The sequence below is a fragment of the Oncorhynchus mykiss genome, chromosome 9 (assembly GCF_057628025.1).
Source record: "Oncorhynchus mykiss isolate SJ-2025 chromosome 9, ASM5762802v1, whole genome shotgun sequence".
In the NCBI taxonomy this organism is placed as follows: Eukaryota; Metazoa; Chordata; class Actinopteri; order Salmoniformes; family Salmonidae; genus Oncorhynchus; species Oncorhynchus mykiss.
Window position 1 is genome coordinate 42,007,588 of NC_143030.1, and position 13,817 is coordinate 42,021,404.

The 13,817-nt window shown below is 44.0% G+C and overlaps 1 protein-coding gene across 1 annotated transcript in view; it reads left to right on the forward strand.

The window, feature by feature from the left end:
- Positions 1–5,949, forward strand: part of nup210 (nucleoporin 210) — a 70,265-nt gene extending 64,316 nt beyond the window's left edge. The window contains exons 34-39 of the mRNA XM_021615545.3: positions 304–565; positions 1,360–1,610; positions 1,797–2,001; positions 2,434–2,553; positions 2,757–2,831; positions 3,168–5,949. Of these exons, the coding sequence (XP_021471220.3) occupies positions 304–565; positions 1,360–1,610; positions 1,797–2,001; positions 2,434–2,553; positions 2,757–2,831; positions 3,168–3,274 (1,020 nt within the window). The 3' untranslated portion in view covers positions 3,275–5,949. The remainder of the gene's footprint in view (positions 1–303; positions 566–1,359; positions 1,611–1,796; positions 2,002–2,433; positions 2,554–2,756; positions 2,832–3,167) is intronic.
- Positions 5,950–13,817: the final 7,868 nt, after the last annotated feature.

Genomic DNA, 13,817 nt, shown 5'->3' on the forward strand with positions numbered 1-13,817 from the left:
AGGAACAACACATCTTAAAGGAGAAGGCTCTGAATGGAGATGTTAACTGGTACCGTGTTGCTGTACTGAATACGGAAGTGAATAGGCCCAGCTGTTCACTTCAATTTGCACATACATAGGATTTAAATCACAGGACAGGTGAATGCAATGTGGAGGCTAGCTGGAATTCTTTTTACCAGTCCTCGTAACTTTTATATCAGTGCAGAGGAAGGAAAGTAGACAATGAGCTGAGACTACTTTACAGACTTGAGATTCACCCCAAGTAATACCAGTGTTGTGGCTCACTGTGTTGGTTTGTGCCAGGTGGTGGTGGAGGGGGCCACCAGGACAGCGGTGATGGCTCACCCTGCAGCGGTGAGGGGGGACAGGGACACCAGGATACTGCTCACCACCAGAGAGACGGGAACCAACCTCATAGGCTCCTGCTCCTCTGCCCAGACCGCTTCCATCGCCCTGCTGCACCCAGAGACCTCCATCAGCTGCCATCTGAGCTTCACCAGCGACGCCGTCGAGTTCTCCGCCCATGACGTCTACCTCACACACATCAGCTTCGACCCCAGCACCGGTAAGACCTGTTCTCGGGCTCAGGGAAGATGAGGTGGTGAATGTTGGGCAGTATGTTTACTGAATGGTCTTTTCTCCAACCTTCAGTTTACTTGTGCATAATGGATTTGACCTTCACATCATGAATCACCCATTAGAAATGCTTGCAGCAGGAAGGATTTATTAAACCCACAGTGGGTCAGCTGGTGTGTGTGCGGTGCAGTGCACCAGGGGCTGCTCTGGCAAAGAGGGCAAGGAAGTTCTGTTTACAAGGGAATAATTTACTGAAGGCCATAAACGGTGTTGGGGTGATATATTCAGCAGAATGGGTCTAATTGTTTTGGGGAGTTTGGGGCTCCTCTCCTGCCCCAGCCCAGTGCAGACTTATGGTGGAGTGGGGGGGGTGGGGGGGGGGTGGTGGTGTGTGACTAATGGACCTGTATGAATGTGAGATGACTCTGGAGTAGGGTTGGAGGGGAAGGTAAACCGACTAAACACCAGCACAGGTGGGGAAATATTCTCCCTCCACTATTGCTACATAAGGGATGAGAATTTAGTGGGTTCTAATCATGTTTTAAATGGAATTCTCATGGCTATTGCGTTTGTGCCTTTTTAAATCATGTTCTAATGAAGAGGCTTTTAATGGGGAAATCATGTTTTAAGCATCTGGGACCATGTGGTTGTGGAAGACAAGCATAGTCTAAGAAGTATCCATAAACGTGAACAACTTGAAATAAGACCAATTTTGATGTCACCTTTCTTTTTAGAAACACCGACACCTAATGTTATCTCTCTACCTCCCGCTTTCCCTCCCAGGCTTCTACTCCTGCTCTCTGACCCTGCAGTCTCTGAGTGACCAGCAGACACGGGTGCTGAGCCTGTCCATGACCAGCCTGTTGGTGAGGGCTGGGGTGGAGGGCAGTGCCTTCTCTGGGGAGCAGGTCAGTGCCAGGCTGCCCGTGGAGACAGGCCTGTATTCTGACCAGACAGAGCTGCTGCTCAGCAACCTGCAGCCCGACGCAGAGCTCACTGTCTATGGCTCTACCGCAGCACTCGGCAGCCTGGAGGTATGTCTGTCTGTCAATCAATCAACTTTATTTGAAAGTGCCTTTTGACGTGGGTCTCATACCTTCCAGAAGCCGTTAAAAAGGGAAATGAATGATGAGGACAATGAGTGAGGTATAGCATTTGGCACTGGATGTCACTTCTCCATAAACCCCAGTGTTTCACCCACCATCACTCCTGTCCGTTAGGTGTCGTCCAGCTCTCCGTCCATCTCGGTCCAGGAGAGAGAAGTGTTCCACGGCTTCCCCAGTTACTCTAAGTACACGGTCAGTGTGGTGGACCCCCAGGCTGCAGCCTCAGCCTCCGTGTCCATAACCAGCTCATCCACTGGCCAGCTCCTCGTCATCCCAGTCACCCTCATCCACGTGACTGATCCCAGCACCACAATGCAAGGTCAGCCAGCCATCTCTGAGTGGGACAGGGTTGACGATATGGTAGATGTGATGACTCTGTGATGGTGCAGGATACAAGATATACTGTAAAAGGGGGATACTTTCAACACCCTTTTAATATTATTTGAGATAATTATAGCAGTGTGACACTGTGGGACACTTTCCTTGAAAATATTCAGGTCAGTCGTTTTATCTGACCCTACATCCATAAAGCCATTAGTTGCTCAAGGGCTTGAGAAATGGAGCACGTTAGGATTTCACGGAAGTGTCAACTAGCACCACCCTATTGTCGTTGCAGTATCAAAACATTCAACTGTGATTTTTTAATGTTAATTTTTCAACATTTGTACAAGGTAACGCGCTCATCACTGTTAGAAAGAAGCACTGAGCAGTGTCATGTCCTAGTCTCACCCGTCGCTTTTGTCTTCTCCAGCTGCTGCTTCCGTGGTTGCCATGGAGGGAACCCATTTCCTGCAGGCCTTCATAGACTCTTACCAGATGATGTTCTTCACCATCTTCGCGCTACTGGCTGGCACCGCCATCATCATCATCGGTGAGTAGCCACATCCCCAACTAAGATTTGTGTTTTTGCTGGAAAACTTCACCTTGTTAGCAGGTCCGTGTAGGTGACTCAATATCATTTAAAGAACATGTGGGTTGGATAGTGAATGTTTGGATGATACTGCAAAGCTTCAGGGACCATGGAGACATTTTGACCATTCTAACAGGTAACATTAATGTTCTCTTCCTACCCAGTGTGCCATGCACTGTTCTCTCAGAGGGACTTAGCACCTCACCCAGCCTTCATTCAGAGGACACCGTCCCCTTCAGGTAGAGAGAGACCTGTCAATGTTTACATTATTTCCACTTTTCACAAACTGAAATCAACAATAGTGTTGATTTCAGTTTGCCCCTTTCTAATAGTCTTTATACCTCTGCAACACAATTGAATTGAAGGAGGTAACTGCAGTACATTTATATCTTATTTCAGCTGTGTTTGGAAAAATGTTTTTCTCATTTGCTTAGTAGACATTTGTTGAATAGCTGTTTGGAGACATTGATTAGAGCTGTTTATTGCTCATATACTCTGCACCATTGAGGGTGCTTGAGTTTCAGTACTGTTCCATTTGTTTAGCCTGCTGTGCCTCACTCCCACCTCTGATCCAGGTTTTGCCTCACCCGTCTCAAACTCCTTCACCAACAACATGACCTCCCCGGACACAAGGAGCAGCCACAAACTACGACTCTTCTCCCCAGACTACAACTCCCGGTAGGGATCCCTACAGTACCTACCCGAGCTTCTGACAACACCCCAGGCCTGAACTCTACATGGGATTGGGCAGTGGTGCCTTTGTCACTCAGAGGAGAATGGCAGAGAATCTTACTGCTTAATTCGGTCATATGTACAGTATTCAAAAGTATGTGAAGTTTGTTTTAAAAAGGGGCAAACTCTTACAAAGTTGCATTTTCATTTAGTCATGCATTGATGTCAATGGGAGACTAAGTGAATGTTTGACTTACATGGAAGTTATGATTTGCCCCAAAATGTGCCCTTCAATTAGAACTGAAAACAGACTTTAAGCAATATGAAGTCAACAGGGCTATCTTTGTGTGTGTGTGCGCGTGTTCTCAATTGGGTAAAAGTCGTCCTCTCCTCGACGACTCCTCTCCAACATGACTCGGGAAACCGATAAGTGGTCGCCATATGTAGGAGAGTGTAAATTTGTGAACTGAGAAGTTTGCTTGTCTCCTTGATACGCTACTTATCTGTTATCTATAACATGTCTGGCACAACCAGCAACATTTATTTTTACCACATGACACAACATATTTTGGTATTCCTCCTCTGCACATGTAATTTGCCTTTTGATGCGGAAGTGGAGAAGTCTCATTTCATACAAGCCCATTTGTTTGCATGTTTCCTGGAGTACCTTTACCTTTGACCATTTTCAAAAAAAGAGGAGAGGATGGAGGAAAGGATGCTAGGAGTCAAGCAACACCAATTGAGAATCTCCCTGTGTGTATGTGAAGCACAGCACAAACCATCCCTGCAACAAGATTTGTCGGTCACGGATTGGCCTGATCAGCCATCTCCGGACTCATGACCAGTCAGACCATGATGTGTGAATCATGGTGTGTGTTTTTGTGTGTGAAGCATGGTACATTAAACTAGTTAGCTTTTTTGTTTTTGTACTCTGTTTTCAGTATTTGTAGTTATACCGTGTTATGTTTGATTTCATACCAGTACTTAACTGTTGCAGCCTCTTAAAATTAACTAATTTATACTCCCATTTTGCTTTTCACATTTAATAGTTTTGCTTTTCAAAAATGTACTTCTAAGCTTGAAGATATGTGTTGTTGATCAAGAATTGTTGCTTTGAAACTCAGGAATTTGACAAAATACTCTCCTGGGTAGCCTAGTTGTCAGCAGCAAATGATAACATGAAGATACTGATTTCAGGTTATGTTTAAATGTTATTTGGGGGAAATGTAGCATATTGATTTTGTGAAGTATAACCACTGAATCCGTCCATTTTGTTAGTGTGCATATTAAGGACACAGCACCTATGTTCAAAAGCAGGATATGGTCAGTCAGTGTGTTCACTTTGATGACATTCTTGTTTTGAAACTTGGTTGTATTTAACCATTTTTAAATGCTTTGGTCAGTACAGTGCTTATTGAGCCTAAAGACAGGCAGCTCTTCTGTCAATCACCAATGTGAAATAGTTTGGAAATGTGAACCATCTTTCAGTTTTTCATTATATACCGAACAAAAATATAAACGCAACATGCAACAATTTCAAAGATTCTACTGAGTTACAGTTCACGTCAGGAGAGCAGTCAATTGAAATAAATTCATTAGGCCCTTATCTATGGATTTCACATGACTGGGAATACAGACATGCATCTGTCGGTCAAAGATGCCTTACAAAAAATGGGCCTCACAAATGGGCCTCAGGATCTCGTCCCGGTATTTCTGTGCGCTCAAATTGCTATTGATAAAAGGCAGGTTATGCCTGCCCATACCGTAACCCCACCGCCACCATAGGCACTCTGTCCACAACGTTCACATCAGCAAACCGCTTGCCCACAAGAAGCCATACACGTGGTCTGTGGTTGTGAGGCCGGTCTTCTTTAAAATGATGTTGGAAGCAGTTTATGGTAGAGAAATGAACATTCAATTCTCTGGCAACAGCTCTGGTGGACATTCCTGCAGTCCGCATGCCAATTGCATGCTCCCTCAACTTGAGATATCTGTGGCATTGTGTTGCGTGACAACTGCACATTTTGAAGTGGCCTTTTATTGTCCCCAGCACACGGTGCACCTGTGTAACGATCATGCTGTTTAATCAGCGTCTTGATATGCCACACCTGTCAGGTGGATGGATTATCTTGGCAAAGGAGAAATGCTCACTAACAGGGATGTAAAACAAATTTGTGCACATTTTGAGAGAAAAGCTTTTTGTACATATGGAACATTTCTGGGATCTTTTATTTCAGCTCATGAAACATGGGACCAACCACTTTACATGTTGCGTTTATATATTTGTTCAGTGTACAATCCCTTCAGGATCTTAGAAACCGTTGTAAATTACCTATGTATTACGAGGCATATGTTCATGTACTGTATGTATGCGCCGAAGGCCTTGAAACGAGCTCTGATAAGTTATTATTGAGGCCTATTGAGACTGCACTGCAATTTTTGGAAGAATAATCACTATTTTGGTATTTGGAGAAAGAAAGCTGTGAAACTTTCAAGGTGATTTATGTTGAATGCTTTCAGTTTTAATGTGCAGACAGTCTATTCCCCTGCTTTCCTTGTGTTTTAAGCGTCTTGCCTTACTCATCTCTCAGCAGTGCTATGCAGCAAAATGGAAAAACTAGAATTACCGTCCGGCTTGAGTGTTTGTGAGATCATTGCTGAATAATAAACATTTAACTTTTCAAATGTCGTTGCCTCTATGAATAACTTGTGGTTATGGCTTCTTGTTTCTTGATTGGAACTTATTACACCCTGCAGGGAGAACGGAACACACATTCACATTGGAGTGAAAGGGGCGTGTCCTTGGCTAGAACAATCACATTGATTGGAACAGAGGCTACTGTATATTTAAGGCATCCAACAATTGCAGCACACCATTTTCTAAGCCTCTGTGGTAGAGTGCCGGGGAAAAATTAATAGCACATCCCTTCTTCCATGTGATACACAAGTTTGTCCCCCTTCATTTCCCTCCCGTGTTTGAGCTGTAGGAGCAGCGAACTGATTTCCCATCTGTCCCTAAGCCCAGTGATGGTGTCACACACCACGCTCCCCCCCTCTGCCCTGCCACAGACAGAGGGGATGAAGGGAGTGTCATCATCCCAGGGTCTCTGGAGATGTGTTAAAGGTCTGAAATCGCTGATCAAACACCTCGTCCTCCTGCTTGCGTCAGTGGGTCTGGCCTAGTGGGACTCAGTCGGTTGCACACAGCTCATCTGTATGCCTGCTCTGGCACAGCGGATGCCAATAACTGCTCGGCAGCCTTAAGTGGGTGTGGAGAAGTGCATCATGGGAAGCAGGATGAGGTGAGCCAAATTGGCCAGCTGTGGCGCCCATGAATGAGTTCTTAAATCTGTGAGATGCTAATGTGTTATTTTAGTTGATAGCGTTACATTTACGTTGAGCGCTTGAATGTCACAGTCTGTACAGTACGCAGATTAATTAAGGTGCAGGTATACCAATTAAAATGGGAGTGGGACTGGAGGAAGAATCGATATGTAAACATACATGCATATACCTGCTCCAATGATTGGGATGTGCATTACCGGTCCTTGGTATTTGGCAAAATATTTAACTCGCTTGTAAACGGATGCTCTAAAGAAAGAGCCTCTGCCCTTGCTTGAATGTTGTGTGGCTGTTTGAAAAGAGAGCCAGTTGCTTAGCTCAGGCCATGGCAAAACACCGTGTGGTTCATGGGCGCATGTTAGAGCAAGACCTGCTTATACGGTAAATAGAGGAGAAAATAAAATACTAACACAAGGAATAAAATCCACAAGAATTAAGCTACATACAGGGCTAAGCAGTACCAGATCAATGTGCAGAGGTAGATATGTACATGAAGGCAGGGTAAAGCAACTAGGCATAAGGATAGATAATTAGAGTAAGAATAAATAACAGAGTAGCAGCAGCATATGATGAGTGTGAAAGTGTGTGGGTTTTGTGTGAGAGTGTCAGCGTAGTGTGTGTGTGTGTGAACACACGCACAATTGTTTTTAGTTGTATTGTTTGTATATCGTTGTATATAAAAATGTGTGTTACTGTCCTTGTCCATCAGTGTTTTGTTACTTTTTGTGGAACCCAAGAAGATGACGTTAGCTGCTGCTTCGGCAAAAGCTAACGGGGATCCAAATAAAAAACAGACAAAACAACAGCATAGAGTCCGTGCAGACAGTCTGTAACCATTTAATTAACCATTTAGCAGTCTTACGGATTGGGGATAGAAGCTGTGAGCCGATGCTCCGGTACCGTTTGCCTGACGGTAGCAGAGTGAACAGTCTATGGCTTGGATCGCTGAAGTCTTTGGCAATATTTCGGGCCTTCCTTTGTCACCGGCTGACATAGAGGTCCTAGATAGCAGGGAGCTAAGCCCCAGAGATGTACTGGGCCATCCGCACCACCCTCTGTAGCGCTTTGCGGTCAAGGATGGTGCATTTGCCATACCAAGCAGTGATGCAGCCAGTCGAGATGTTCTCGATGGTGCAGCTGTAGAACTTTTTGAGCATCCGTGGACCCATGACAAATCTTCCTGAGGAGGAAGAGGCACTGTCATGTGTGTGGACCATGTTTAAGTCCTTAGTGATGTGGACGCCAAGGAATTTGAAGCTCTCGACCCGCTCCACTACAGCCAGCAAACTTTATTTTGTACAAGGGTAAATTAAAGTGAGGTGATTGTAATCAAGACTGTTTTTTTAAATGACAGACTTGTCATTGTTTGCAGAATAGCACATGCACTGTCGAAACTGACATCACACAAGCAGGACTGAGGTCAATCATGCACGCTAAACTAAAGTAGACAGTCAATTTATTTTCCCCAATTAGTGTGTGAGAGTTGTGAAAAAACCTACCTGCCAACCTGTCTACCTAAAAGCTGTCTTGGTCACCACATGTGTTCCAGATGGGTTAATGTACTGACAGGGGAGGAAATCAATGAGACACTGGGTTGTGAAGGAGACCTGAGAGGAATATCAAAGCTGGCTATCCCCTTTCCCTGAACGATCCGGACCAGAGCAAAGATTTCCTATCGACCACCGTCTGGAAGCCACAGTGGTTATAGATGATGAGAAAGATTATGAGCCAAATGGAAGCTGTTAAGATGTGACATCATCCACAGAGCTCAGTTAGTTTGTGGAATACAATAGCTACGGTACGGTATATTACACCTGAGATTTTGTTGTTTTGTGAAGCCTTGAACGATGAATGGGCTCCAAGATGAATAGGTTGAAAGTTATGTGCAATCTCAATCTCCTGTTCCTCTTAAATTCCGACAGCTTTGATTTATATTGATTTGTGATGAAATACCTGACATACATAATGCCTTTCATTACATAGGACTTTTCTGAAATGTAGCCCTATAGCCCACCAGAGTTCTGTGCATGCAATATTTTCTTCAATGGTGTGCCCACTGCCCAGTCACATCCATCACACAAGTGCTGCATGGATTCATATATCTTCATGAAGAATTGGGCTTTGTAGAGCTGAGCACAGGGTTCTAGGCTGGTGGCGTTCTTGGCATTCTCTGTCAAAACTCTTTCCACACTGCTTGCTTAATGATAGGGCCTCCTTTTCCATCACAGAGCGGGCCAATGCTTTGTGAAGCTGAACTCAGAGAGACCCTCGAAATGGCTTTGCCTCAGCGGAATATATGAGTGGTTTCACACTGAAAATCTACAGGGGGGGGGGGGCACACGTTCACTGGCACCAAGCACAGAACTGACTGGTCATCCAGAGGAAGGAAGAAGAGTGCAGAGAGGACCATAACAATGATAATGTCTTTCAGAGTGCTTTATATCTTGTGGGTGGTGACTTCCCTCATCCACAACTAATGTGTTGTACCCTGGAAGGTGATGCACATTTTTTCACTCCTGGTTAGACTATCAAAACTAGCGTCCTGTCCAAAGGGTTTTACTGGTTCATGAAGTTGCCTCACGCTACAGAAACAGGAGATTAGCTGTTCCAGCTCGCTCAAGCCAAGGCTACTTAGTTATTTATTACTCCTGGTGCCGGAGAGGTGAGAGGTTGATTACTGGCAGCAGGATAGACTGGGAAGCAGCAGGTAGCTATGTACACAACTGAAGGGGATACTTGACGTTGGTGAAGGTTGAAGGCTGCATGTCAGACTGGGTGGTATGTAATTTGACACTGGGGACAAATGCTGGACCTGAAATGGAAACCACTGGGTTAAGGCATCTATCTGGTAACACACTTCTGGTAGCATCTGCAAGGGCACATAGCTCCGATACCATCACCTGATACCAGCTACTGGTGCATGCCCATCTGGATACCATGTGTCCGAGCATGGGTTAACTCAGGCATCAGCAGGCCAGGCCCGCTCCCTGGCTCACTGCCATGGGGATTAGGGAACTGCAGCAAAAACCCTTATACACTACATCTGCACTGGCCTGCCACTCACTCTTGGCTTTCTGCTGCATAGCCCTACTGTCTACTTTTATAAGTGAATAACTAACTTCAAGTACTGTAGTTAGTGTACAATCCTTCCTGGCTCCTTCCGGACTTACAGTGGAAGTGAAGCAATCCCCTCAGGTTTATGAACATAATGTTCGTCCAAATGCAGTGTAACAGCATCCAAGATTACAGCACCTCGCTTGTTCGTTGAAATATTGATCAAAGGGAAAAAGTGTGGGGAAAAAAAGACTGAAAAGAGCGATTGGGAAGGGAAATGTGTCGGAACATGGTTGTGTGTTTCTGTAGACTAGCAGGATCTGTGTGCATCTCTCTCTTTATCACCTCCCCATTGGCTTTGATAACAAAGCCACTAACAGGGAGAAGATGATCACAGCCAGTAGAGTGAATAATGCACTACTCTGGTGCCATTCCTCAGTCTCATTTAATGCATAATGTACTTCCAAACCTCTCAAGGATGAAAGTGATATTATGAGATCTCATGGAGATGGCTTCTTAAGGCAGGCGGCAGGGCGGTGTCATGGTGAAAGAGCAGAGCTGTCTGTCTGGGGGTTGCTTTCATCTGATGGATTTGTTGTTGCTGTTTTGAGAAATGTTACCTCAAAAACAAGTTTTCCTCTCATGATGTAGTAGTAATGGTATACACACAGTATGATTCCAAACGGGTTTCTAATGTTTACTGCCAACACTGCCAATCCTCATTTCAGTGTAAATATATGTGATACCCTGTTGGTCAATGAATCTGAATAGATCAACACACCTGTGCAAACACACAGTCACACACACACGCACATCTATTTAAGTCGGAGAATGATAAGCTGTCTCATAACCTCTTTTGAGGCCAGTCACGACACCCATGGACAGCCCTCTCTTTCCTAGTGTCATTTAGCATAGGGGGCTGCTCCAAGCCCGTAGGGACTGGCTCTGTGGAAAGATGCTACCTGCAGCCACGCATACCAATGTGCTGAATCATTACAGATAAGTCCTTCCTGACACAAGCACTGTCACATGCAATTCCCACCACACCCCCACATCAGCACAGAGGCCAGTGACACAGTTGCTGTTTTTGTGGAATGCATTTTGGGGATATTCACCATCAGAATTGATCCGTTGTAAATAGATTGACACTGACGTAAAGGGCCTCATGCTCCTTGCTTAGCGAGCACCATTTCCTTCTGATTCGGCTCACACCGAGGCTCGAACACAGGACCATTGCCTTATTAGCCCACGTGACCGCCCTACTGAAGCATCTTACCAGTCAGCGGCGCAAGTGGAGACACTTCAGGCTGTGGAGTACATTTCACACATGTGCTACACTGGCAATTATGGCCAGTAAAAGGCTTTTTTAGATGGATTTACTATTGAACAACAAGGTTCCATCACAGAGGCTTAAGAACAACTGACATTAGGGGGGGGTTGGGGACGTTTTGTTACGCGGGTCTGGGGCATGTCCGTAATCCAAAAAATATTTTAAATGCTAATTTAAAAAGGATACCGACAAATATTAACTTACAAATTAGCAAATTTACAAGGTTAAATTGACATGCAGAAGTCATGTATTAGGGCCTGTTAATGTGGATATATTCAATTAAACAACCATTTTGTACTCTTTCTCTGCTATTGTATGATTTCTTTACTAGTAATTTTCTCACTTAAGATAATTTTTTTTATTATCACATACACCAGATAGGTGCAGTGAAATGTGTTGTTTTACAGGGTCAGCCATAGTAGTACACTAAATTAGGGTTAAGGGCCTTGCTCAAGGACACAACGACGGATTTTTAATCTTGACGTCTTAGGTATTCAAACCAGCACACTTTCAGTTACTGGCCCAACACTGTATGGTTTGAAACTTAACGTAATATTTTCAACTTATAATACAGTTATTCTGCTGTAATAACCAGTAACATACACAGTTAAAATGGTTTTAATTTCAAAAAGGGTAGTCATAGAAGGTCAAATGAATCACTTCACTCTACAAAATTATTATTATTATTTTTAAAATATCATCATGGCTGCCTCTCTCCTACACAAAGTTAACGCATGCAATTTATCCTCTAGACGAGGGATGAGCAAATTGAGAGCAGAATTATTATTTTTTTGTGGCCCACTTGACAACAGAGAGAAAATGTTTTAGACCTGCCATCATTTTTTTTGAGGCATTACTGAATTATTCAATGTATCAAATCAAACATTAAACCTCGTAAACGATACGGTAATTCATGGTAACCTTGTAAACAATTCATTTAGACCTGGCGTCTATTTGAAACAGGCGTGTACTTGCTGAAATGTGTGCCGTTGCCCAGCTATTTAAAAGGGACAGGCAGCTATTTGAGACTTGCCTGCATTTACCTGCTTCTAACATTGGGGGTCCCCCCTGTCCACCACCGCTCCGTCATATGTCTCTAATGCCCTATTAGCACAGGACCAGTGTTTACTGAACGTTGGTTATGTAATTATAGCCCCAGAATGTCTGTTATTCCAATGGACAATTCAAGATAATTTTTTTCCAAGCTGTATTTCTTATATTTCTTTTCAATAAATTGACAGTTATGATGGAAGCCTAGACTGTTTTTTTTCTAGGCGCGAAGATATAAGTCCAGGTGATAACAGGCTACACTGATAACTCGAGCTTGGTTCCCAAGTTTCTAAACCATACCAAACCATCGTTGGTATATTGTCGCCATAATATTTGAATTGAGGAAGTGTGATCATAATCAGTGGTGACCCATCATTTTTGCAACAATGTAAAAAAAATCAAATAAAAATTTAGTGAATAAAGCCTCCATACAAACATGGTCTCTTTTCCTATCTTGAGTAAGGCAGTTGCAAAATACAGGTTGTTCAGCCTAGCTCAGTGCTTTCTGTGGTGGTGGGACAGCCAGCGGAAAATACGGAGTGTAGGGGTTGGTAATGTTCTCTAGTTGCGCCGTGATTGGCTCAGTGTTCTGTCACTCATGGGGACACGACGTCACTGCCAAATCTAAGGGTAGAGCCCGAAAGTTCAAGCCTTGGGTGCTGCCACAGAGTTACATTAGATGTGCTCATCAAAGAAGTGACGTCAAATCACTTTATATCTCCAGTAGCTTTAATTGGACTGAATATCCAATATCCACAGAAGACGGCAAGCATGCTAGCTAGCTACGACGAGAACCAGAGAAGCATGGATACCCAAGATGCTGCGAGCTCAAGCAAGAGAAAGAACAAGATGGACCAGGACGAGATCCTTGCAACATCTTTACCTCAGACCCCAATTAAAAATCCACCAGAGAAAAAAAGTGAAAGAGGACATTTTCATGTCTGAACTTTTCAATGTAATCCAGACCCTGACTACGAAACAAAACACCACATTCTTCAAAGGGTCCATCATAGAGAGGGCTACTGAAGAAACAAAGAAAATTTATAATTTGTCAGAGACTGTCCGTCAGCTTCACACAGTTGTGAGCGAGACCACGAAAAATATAATGTTCCTAGAGAACAAGCTGAAGATACTGCAATCCCAAAATAACGAGCTGTGTGAGAATGTAGCTGAACTTCAACAGTACTCTCGCAGGTGGAATCTGAAAATCCAAGGTGTAAGAGAGGTAGAGGGAGAGGACATTGGAGAAGTAGTCATCAATATCCTGGGAAAGGTTGTTCCGTGCATCAAAGACAAGATCGACGTGGTACATCGACTTGGGAAACGAAGATCTGATGGACCCCCTTGCAATGTCATCCTGCGCTTCACTATTCACCACTACAGGGACATATCTGGAAAATGACCACGGGGAACAAGTTTCTGGATGGGAAGAAGCTTCGCATCAAAGAAGATCTGATACCACAGGATCAGACTGCCAGGGAGAAACTGTGGCCGCTTATACAGAAGGCACAACAAGAGGGAAAGAACGCTGGGTTCAAGGGCCAATACATGTTCATCAAAGGAAGAAAGATTACTGGTTAACTCTGATGACATGAACCACACTTGAACTGTGAACTGTGTGTACTGAAACGAGTACATTTACCATTCAAACTACAATTTATGAACACTTGCCAAACAAAAAAGGGAAAAAAGGGATTTGTTATACTGTTAACCACCGCTACCTCAACTGAGCGTGGTTTTCCGTCGGAGTAACCCTCTCAAGCTTTACCGTTTGTTT